The sequence below is a fragment of the Camelina sativa genome, chromosome 4 (assembly GCF_000633955.1).
Source record: "Camelina sativa cultivar DH55 chromosome 4, Cs, whole genome shotgun sequence".
Lineage (NCBI taxonomy): Eukaryota > Viridiplantae > Streptophyta > Magnoliopsida > Brassicales > Brassicaceae > Camelina > Camelina sativa.
This window is the reverse complement of record NC_025688.1, coordinates 21,362,781-21,372,302: the sequence shown is the minus strand read 5'-3', so window position 1 is coordinate 21,372,302 and position 9,522 is coordinate 21,362,781. Positions and strand designations below refer to the sequence as shown.

The 9,522-nt window shown below is 38.3% G+C and overlaps 2 protein-coding genes across 2 annotated transcripts in view; both read right to left on the bottom strand.

Moving 5' to 3' along the window:
• LOC104781628 (agamous-like MADS-box protein AGL16) overlaps positions 1 to 513 on the bottom strand; it is a 6,049-nt gene extending 5,536 nt beyond the window's left edge. Inside the window, exons 1-2 of the mRNA XM_010506348.2 lie at positions 305 to 513; positions 1 to 191 (exon numbers count right to left, since the gene is read on the bottom strand). Coding sequence (XP_010504650.1) covers positions 1 to 179 — 179 coding nt within the window. The 5' untranslated portion in view covers positions 180 to 191; positions 305 to 513. The remainder of the gene's footprint in view (positions 192 to 304) is intronic.
• Positions 5,266 to 8,207, bottom strand: LOC104781626 (UDP-N-acetylglucosamine--dolichyl-phosphate N-acetylglucosaminephosphotransferase-like). The gene is made up of 11 exons (XM_010506347.2): positions 7,736 to 8,207; positions 7,365 to 7,452; positions 7,008 to 7,099; positions 6,812 to 6,930; positions 6,612 to 6,727; positions 6,382 to 6,509; positions 6,188 to 6,274; positions 5,997 to 6,057; positions 5,862 to 5,902; positions 5,636 to 5,756; positions 5,266 to 5,525 (listed from the first exon to the last, which is right to left on the bottom strand). Exons 1-11 carry the CDS (start codon positions 8,101 to 8,103, stop codon positions 5,466 to 5,468), a joined length of 1,281 nt encoding a protein of 426 aa, XP_010504649.1. The 5' UTR covers positions 8,104 to 8,207; the 3' UTR covers positions 5,266 to 5,465.

The following is a 9,522-nucleotide window of genomic DNA, read 5'->3' as shown; positions in this document are numbered from 1 at the left end:
GAGCTGGAGAAATCGTAGAGGCGACCGGTGCTAGAGAAGATGATAACACCAACCTCAGCATCGCAGAGAATCGCAAGCTCCTTAGCTTTCTTCAACAAACCATTCCTCCGCTTCGAGAACGTAACCTGACGGCTCGTTGAGTTATTGATCCTCTTTATCGCGATCTTTCCCCTTCCCATTTCTTTCAACTCCTGTTTTTTAATTTCTCACCCACAAAATTAAACATCATCATCATCATCGTCAATTTTCAAATTCAAATTCACGAATTCAATTTTAAAAAAAATCGAATTAATAAAAAAAATACCTTTTTCTGAAATCGAGACGACGAGATCTGGCTAATCCGATAACCGGAGGTGAGAAAAGAAACGGTTCAGCTGAGAGATTTGGTGGTGGTGGGTTAAGCTGTTGATCGAAAGAGGAGAAAGGGAAAGAGTAGTAGAGAGAGAGAGCCACATAAGGAAAGAACATATGATAAAATTTTGGGATATTTAGGGCTAAAAGGGCTTTTTCTTACTATATAAAACATAGATCGCTTGTTATGTACTGACACTTGGCATGCTATAAGTGGGGTTTCTTTTCTTTCCTTTTTTCGATACCCGGCCGGTCTATTCTCTATCTCTTTTTCTTTTATTGTATTCGTCGTACGACAACTAGTCTGTCTGAAAATACAATGCACTTTCCTTCTTCATATTTTTTTTTGTCCTAAAAATAAAATTAATACTTTAATGTACAACTATATCACTATAACGAGAAAAAAAGATATTTTAGGATTTTTCGTCAAAATCACAAATTTTCAAATTGTGGCCATTTTAATCATGAATTTTAGGTAAGACCATTAAAAACATGAACTTTTGTTGATTTATCATTTTAATCACCATATTTTTATTGACGAGGACAAAAACGACATGTCGTTAAGTCTCTAAACGGAGTAATTAGCTGGCGTTAACAAGTCGTTAATACTTTCCGTTAGTGTCAAAACAACACTGTTTGAACCCGAGAGAAAACCCAATTAAAAATCCCCAAATTGAAAATTCAATCCCTAATTCTGTCTTTCGAAATCGATTTCTCAATCCCAAATGCCGAAAGTTAGAAACAAAGGTGTGATATCGTTTGTTGGAGCTCCACCAGAAGACGAATCAATGAGTTTAATTGAAGCTCCTCGAGTTGAAGATGGAGAAGACGAATCACTGAGGTTAATTGAAGCTCCTCGAGTTGAAGATGGAGTTCGAGCTCCACCGGAAGACCCAACAATTTCTAATGTCAGAGATGGAGGTGGTGAACCGGCTGTATCTGAATCTGTTGTTGGAGATAAAGGAAAGAGAGGTGGAGCTTCACGTCGGCGTGGAAAACGTAAAAAAAGAAGTGATGAAGATGACGAATTGGAGGCTCCAGTTGAGCATGACAGTGAAGATGACTGCACGGTGTATGGAGATGAGGATTGCAATGATGTTGATGATGCAATTGGTGGTGGAAATGACGAAGCTAATGTCGAAGAAGCTAATGTCGAAGAACCGGCTCTCGAAGAAGTTGACAACTTAAGCATCGAAGATGATTTCCCAGAGATGGTTAGAACAGAGGAAGTTGGTTCCGATTCCGAGAGTGAGGATGATATATGGGACAATGACAAGCTACCGGATCCTTTGTCGTCGGACGACGAAGACGAGATAAAAAAAGAAGACAAAGATGAGGCAGCTCCTAAAGATTGCTCTGATCCAGAGTCTTTGCTAGCGCTAGAGAAAACATACAACTCTCCCGATGACTTCAAGCTTGTCGTGTTGATGTACTCGTTGAAGACAAGGTATGATATTAAACTCTATCGGTCCAATGCTTTCTTGGTTGGTGCAAAGTGTTGCTACGTTGATGAGGATGGTGTTCCGTGTCCTTGGAGAGTGTATTGCTCATATGAGAAGAGGAAGCATAAGATGCAAATTAGAGTTTATGTGAATGAGCATGTATGTGTTAGGTCAAGGTATTCAAAGATGTTGAAGAGGTCTTCTATAGCTTTCTTGTTTGACGAAAGGCTTAGATTAAATCTGAAGCTTACAAAATACAAGATGGCTGCTGAGATTAAGAGAGAGTATAACTTAGAAGTAACTCCAGATCAGTGTGCAAAGGCGAAGACAAAGGTGATGAGTGCAAGAAAGACTAGTCATGAATCACACTTTGCAAGAATATGGGATTATCAAGCGGAGGTATTGAATCAGAACCCTGGCTCAGAATTTGAGATTGAGACAATTCCAGGGCCAGTGGTTGGAAGCAAACAGAGGTTTTTTCGGTTGTATATCTGTTTTAAAGCTCAAAAGGATAAATGGAAAAAAACTTGTAGACCTATCATAGGAATAGATGGAGCTTTTATAAAATGGGATATAAAAAGGCATGTTCTAGCTGCAGTTGGAAGGGATGGGGACAATAGGATTGTTCATTTGGCTTGGGCAGTTGTAGAAATAGAAAATGATGATAATTGGGACTGGTTTTTGAGACATCTCTCTGCAAGTTTGGGTCTAGTTACAATGACACCTCTAGCTCTCATTTCGGATAAACAATCGGTAAGTATGAGACATCTCACGGTTTTCAATTTGTTTTGTTGTCTCATATTTCATTTTAGAACTTATTGACTAATTACACTTCATAATTATTTTTTGCAGGGTTTAGTTAAAGCAATAAGTAACATCCTTCCACAAGCTGAGCATCGACAATGTGCAAGACACATAATGGATAATTGGAAGTGAGACAGCCACGACCAAGAACTACAACGCATCTTTTGGAGGATAGCACGCAGCTACACCACAGGGCAGTTCAATGACAATATGGCAGAACTCAAGCAGTACAATCCTGAAGCATACACCACTCTGCAAGCTACAAATCCAATAACCTGGTCAAGAGATTTTTTCAAGATTGGTACTTGCTGCAATGACAATCTTAACAATCTTAGTGTGTCATTCAATAGGACTATTAGACAAGCCAGGAGAAAGCCTTTGCTCGATATGCTTGAGGACATAAGACGACAGTGCATGGTCAGAAATGCAAAGAGGTTCATCATAGCTGATAGGTTGAAGACACGGTTCACAAAAAGAGCTCATGCTGAGATTGAAAAAGCAATTGCTGGAGCCCAATGTTGCCAGAGATATATGGCCAGAAACAACATACATGAGGTATGGCACAATGGTGTAGGTTATAGTGTTGATATGGAAGCAAGAACTTGTGGATACAGGAAGTGGCAAATGGTTGGAATCCCATGTTCTCATGTGGCATGTGTGATAATAGGGAAAAAAGAGAAGGTTGAGGATTATGTCAACGACTACTACACAAAGAAAAGGTGGCGAGAGACATACCTTGATGGTATTAGGCCTGTGCAGGGGATGCCATTGTGGCCTAGATTGAACCGGTTGCCTGTATTGCCACCACCATGGAGAAGAGGAAATCCCGGAAGGCCTTCTAACCATGATAGGAGGAAAGGAAGAAATGAATCTTCGTCTTCTTCAAATACCAAGAAGATGTCAAGAGAAAAAAGAATAATGACATGCTCTAACTGTCATCAAGAAGGCCACAACAAGGGCAGTTGCAAAAATCCAACTACCGTTAGTGTGCCAAGGAGACCAAGAGGAATACCACGAAAATATCAGGTTTAGTCTAGCTTACAAGCTTTAGCATAGCTTACAAGTAAGTTAGCATAGCTTACAAGTTTTTTTTTTGACATACACTTGAATTAGGTACCACAACCACAAGGATCACAAGCTCATGAAGTACCACAAGTATCTCAACCTTCTCAAGTACCACAAGGAGGAGCTCATGAAGGACAACAAAGATCTCAACCTCATCAAGTACCGGTTGGATCTCAATCTTCTCAAGTACCACAAGGATCAAGAGCACACGTCTTAAGAGCACACGCATCAAGAGCACACATGCAAGTACCACAAGGAGAAGGACCACAAGGAGAAGGATCACAAAGACAAGGACCACACCCACAAAGATCACAAGGAGAAGGATCACAAGGGCAAGGACTTGGTAGATTTGCATCATGGTTTGAGTGTTCCAACTAGTTTTTTATTTTGTTTTCTCACAATGGCAAGGACCAAAGTAAAACCTATCTATGTTGTCAAGGAGTTGTTTTGTTTTGTTGTCAAGTTTTTTGGTTTGTTGTCAAAACAAGTTCTATTTATCATACTTGCAACAAAGTCTTCCATTGTCAAACTAACATTACAAAGTCACATTACCACAAACTCAAAACAGAATACAAAAGACTCTAGTAACCAAGAACAAATTTCTGGTTTTTGGTTTTAAGAAGAAGGATCACAATGGCAATGACACTAAACGTAAGACACACCAAGCACAATGAGCTCATCAACATCCATTTCTTAGTGTTTCTTTTGATCAACATTCCATCTTCCTTCAGTTCTTCAATCCTTTCCTTCAAATCTTCAATCTCTCTGCCAATGATAGAAAATTTTGGTAAAGCATCTACAACCTCCTCGTACACACCTTCTTCAACCCATTTAAACAAATGGTCCTGAAAAAACAAAAACTTGAATCAATACTCGAAAACACACAAAAGCAAAACAATTCTATTACATACATCTCCTCTGTTTGGACAGCGAAAGAAAGGTCTTTCTGGGTTTGCTTGCGTGTTCGATGTGTAGTGATCAACATCTAAGCCGCAATGACACTTCGAGGGAACACCATGGCATCCGCGGACATTCTTTTCACCATAGTGATTGCCCAGAATTGCAACCCATATCTTTTGGGGAATGAGATAAGAGTTTTGATTGAGACAAGAATCGAAAAATCAAATTGGGGAAATGAGAATTAGGGATTTTGATTTCAAATGGGATCGATTTGGGGGTTTTCATCTGTTTTCTCTTGGGTTCAAACGGTGTCGTTTTGACACTAACGGAAAAGTATTAACGAGTTGTTAACGCCGGCTGATTACTCCGTTTAGGGATTTAACGACATGTCGTTTTCGTCCTCGTCAACAAAAATATGGTGATTAAAACGGTAAGTCAACAGAAGTTCATGTTTTTAATGATCTTACCTAAAGTTTATGATTAAAATGGCCACAATTTGAAAGTTCGTGATTTTGACGACATTTTTCTCTTTTTCAATTACCTTTAGTTTATCAAAGTTTCGTACAAAAAATTGAAGAAGCTACGGAGAAACTATCTATTTTAGCTAGATTCGGAAGAAACTAAAAATAGTTCTCTGAACAGTGTTCGAATCCGTCTTCGCTTGTAGTCAATGATGATTGATTTGTGTAATTTAGACGGATCCTTCATTTGTGATAAACTCTCCTTAGATGGGAAACTCTCTATATAAGTGAACTAAAATGATTGATACTAATAGATTGGACATACAACAAAAACCAACTTCTGTCTGTGTGTGTGATTTGTGAAGGCAGAGAGATGAAACGAGGACCAACCAACCAGCATGTAAATATATATAGAGAGAGATTCTTCTGGTCGCAGGGATTTTTATTTGTACCAACCAGCAAGGAAATGTCGAAGCATGAAACAAAAGGCGCAAGCTAGACCCTGCAATATATATAACACACAAACACCAATTATTTTGTGATTTCTCTCTTTCTCTAACAAACAAACCAACTTGTATTTAGAGATGATATGGGTATTATTAACAAGTTTACCTGGAAAACAAGAAGATGAATACATAGAGACTTTTCTGATTTCCTACCAAATATCCTCAAGTAGACGTTCACCAGTGTCCCATCTTTTGTTCCCGTCAACAGTCCCGTAGCTGGATCAAACCTGGTTTAAAAGTGAGAGGAACAACGAGTCATGTAATGCTTTTATGTAACAGTCAGTCCTGTGTTTGCGTTACTTTTATGTAAATGACAAAAAAAAAATGCTTACTTAGGGAGACGATGCCGTGGACATTTCACAATGCCAGCAAGCTGAAAACAGTTACACCAAAGCAAGTTAGATGCTTTGACATGAAACTGAAAAGTAACAACAGAAAGTGTAATAGATGAAGAAAGGCAATCAAACCTGTGGAAGCGACAGTAGAAAGTTCAACACTTGTGGAAGAAAAAAGATTAGGAGGGTTTCACTGCGAAAGAGAATTTCCAAAAGATGGAGTTAGTTAGCTGTGCAGGTTTCACAGTTTAGTTAAACGCAAAACTGCAGATGATGAGTCTATAAGTACAGGGAAATATGGACGTGTATGGCTGGAAGTACACCTGAAGTGACCAAGAATACCAACAACCGCCATAGTCATTCCGGCAAAGACTGTGTAAGTGTCTCCAACAAAAACTGCAGAAGGGTACCTAACAACACCAAAGATTCGACATGAATGTGGTTAGAGAAAGCAATCCGAAATGTTTGTTTACCTGATAGATTTAAGAGATAAGTACTTCAAAGTTGAAAGAATTACCAATTGTAGGCAAGCATTGCCAGTGATGTTGCCATCAACGGCTGAGTAAGGTAGATTGAGAAGGCATGAGCTTGATGATACTCAGTATCAACAGATCCTCCGATTTGCATGACATTGTGTATCAGGATCTACAAGTAACTGAGAATGCATCATATATTTACTTAAGAGAAACCAACCGAAGGAAAATTGGGACAAAACAAATTAAGACGCATTATGACTGCAGAACTTACAGCAGCTGCAATAACTACGGTTTGACCGATCTCAAGGCCATTCAGACCAGCATGAATGTTTATAGAGTTTGTGCAAAAGACAGCCAGTAGCGCCATATATAACTTATATATCCGTCCTGCCACGATACAAATACAATTACGGAAAATCAATTTGAACATAGCGACTAATGGTTCAACACTAAATACAAGAAGAATTGTACCTAGATCAAGCACTTCCAAGCCAACATAAGAAACTAGAGGTTTCGGTATGACGATAGTTGTATGTCCAGCATACGCCATCAGCAGAGGAAGGGTTGCAAAAGATGGCAGGAGAAGTTTCCTGCAAATTGACAAGAATTAATACGCGAGCAAAAATAAAGAACGAACTTAATCCAACAAAACAAGAACTGCACCTACACTCTCCAAGGCACATCAAGGACGTCATCTACAAATCCAAGCAAAATCATGAAGCAAATAGATGCCAGAGCTGCATTGTACTCCACAAGCCACTGCACAAATATATTAACCAGACTGATGAAACTGCATCGAAGCAATAAATGAGCTAACAGCTACCAAGTCCCCAGTTCACATCCATCTAGCGACAAAACATTGTAATTTGACATAACCGCTGAATTTAAACACATGCAAAAGCAGAAGAAAAGAAAGAATGAACATTGGTATAAAAAAAAAAAAGAAGTCTCACAAATGAATGACTCGCTTAGCCAAAAGAAGTGAATGATCAAAGCTTTGAGCTTTTGAGATTAGCACACTTACCACCGAATCTTCTGTGAAATTAAAGAACTGAAACACTATCGCCACTATCAAGAAGACAATACCGACAACAATTCCCAATGACTCAGGCCTACAAAGAAATAAGATTTGCAGAAAATAAGCACATCAAAAAATACCAATGACACACGCACAAGTCAGATCATGTCACAGAGAGATCAAAATCAAAGCCTAAACATGTAAACACCAGCAATGAGAAACAGAGACACTTCATTCTTTTCCACCCTCTCAACAAAATCAAATCTTAAGAGACATCTATTTCAAGATATAACAATAACCACTAATACTAAATTTAAAACCTAAACAAGAAACGAGAGACAAATCAAAGAAGGGAAAGAAAAAGAAAAAAAACTAACACTTTAACTTGTCCTTGACGAGTGCCTCTCTTGTTGATATCAAAACCAAACATATTACGCCTGAGAACGTATCTAGCAGCCACAGGAATCAATTTGAGTGTGACAAAGAACCCAACCAAGCTAAGCCCAGCGTTAATAAGAATCGGACGCTTGAGCCCGTTGTCAACATTGTAGTGGAAACAGAGAAGGTAAAGGTAAAGCGAACACAGAAGCGCAGAGATCACAAAGATCACACCCAATTTCGGCGGTGCGAGACGGAAATCCTCTCCGGAAACAGTGGCTTTCTGCTCCGTCGTCGCCGGGGAAGGTTCAGATGGAACTGGTTTGGCCGGATTAGTGACTGAAGAAGCTCTCTTACGAGCTGCCATGACGGATCCGTTGGCTACTTTGGTTCCCCGCCTCTGGATGGATTTGCTTCTTCGACTTTTCGCTGAAAAGCTTCAATTCTGTGTAGGCACATTCAATTAGAACTTGCCACTTCACAGTAATACGACATCGTATCACACTTCACTTTTTTGCCAAAAAAAAAAAAAAAAAAAAAGTTTAAAAAGAAATAAGATAACTATGGGATTCATGTGAAATTGCTTGCTCAAATTACTAATTATCTTTTTCTTTTCTTTTTTAATCAAAGTGTAAGATAGAAGTTATCAAGAGTAGTAGTATAAAGAAGAGTAAATCTTACGTATAGTTTGGCCAGATCCAAATTGTATAAGCTAAGAGCTTCTCCAACGGGCCTCTTAGCAGGCCTTCTATGTTGAAATTGGGCAAAAAATAAATCAAAAACACAGAAAAAAATAAGAGGCAGTTCTAATTTCGGATCAATATGAACTTGATAGGTGTCGGTTTTTTGTTCAATGATGTTTTAATATTTGAAGAAAAAAAATTATATTGACTTATTTTTTCGGGAAAAATGTCAATTAAATCATCAACTTATATAAAAACGCCAATTAAACCCTAAACTTTTCTTAAGGCCATTTAAATCATCCAATTGTGTTGACAAATCTAATTAAACATCACATTTTATAAAAAACACCAATTAACACATCGCGAAAAATTGGGTAACAGAAGAACTAACCTCCGTTTAACACCGTTAACATCTGTTAAATTTATCCCGTTAGACTAATTAAAAAAAAACTCGAAATCCCCAAATCATTCGATCCCTAATTTTACAAATCCTAAAAATCGATTTCGCATCATCCTCTCTTCACCTTCTCTTCTTCACGATTTTGAGATATGAGTTGCAATTTTGGACAATCAAATTGTGAGAACAGAGGACGGGTTGCCATGGTTTTCCGAGAAAGTGTCATTGCGGCTTAGATGTTGCCATCTACACGTCGAGTACGAAGCAAAACCCAGGAAGACCTTACTTTCGTTGTCCAACCAGAGGAGATGTAAGTAACTAATTTTGTAATGAATTTGTGTTTTTTAGCTTTCTTTGATAAAAGTTAATCAATTAACAATTGTAGGAGCATTTGTTTAAGTGGGTGGAAGAAGGTGTATACGAAGAGGTTGTAGAAGCATTGCCGAAAATCTCCATTATTAACAATGAGATAAGCAATGCAAGATCTGAGGTTGCTGTCGAAATTGATGGGTTAACGACTCAAATTGAAGAATTGAAGGAAGATGCAATGTTTAGCAAAAGAGAACTTAATAAATGGAATTTGATGATATTGTGGTTGGTATGCCTTTGTGTTACTGTAATTGTCATTGTAATTCTAATGTGTAAAACCTCAAAAGGAACATTTGTTCTTGGTTACTAGTGTCTTTGTGTTTTGTCTTTGGTGTAG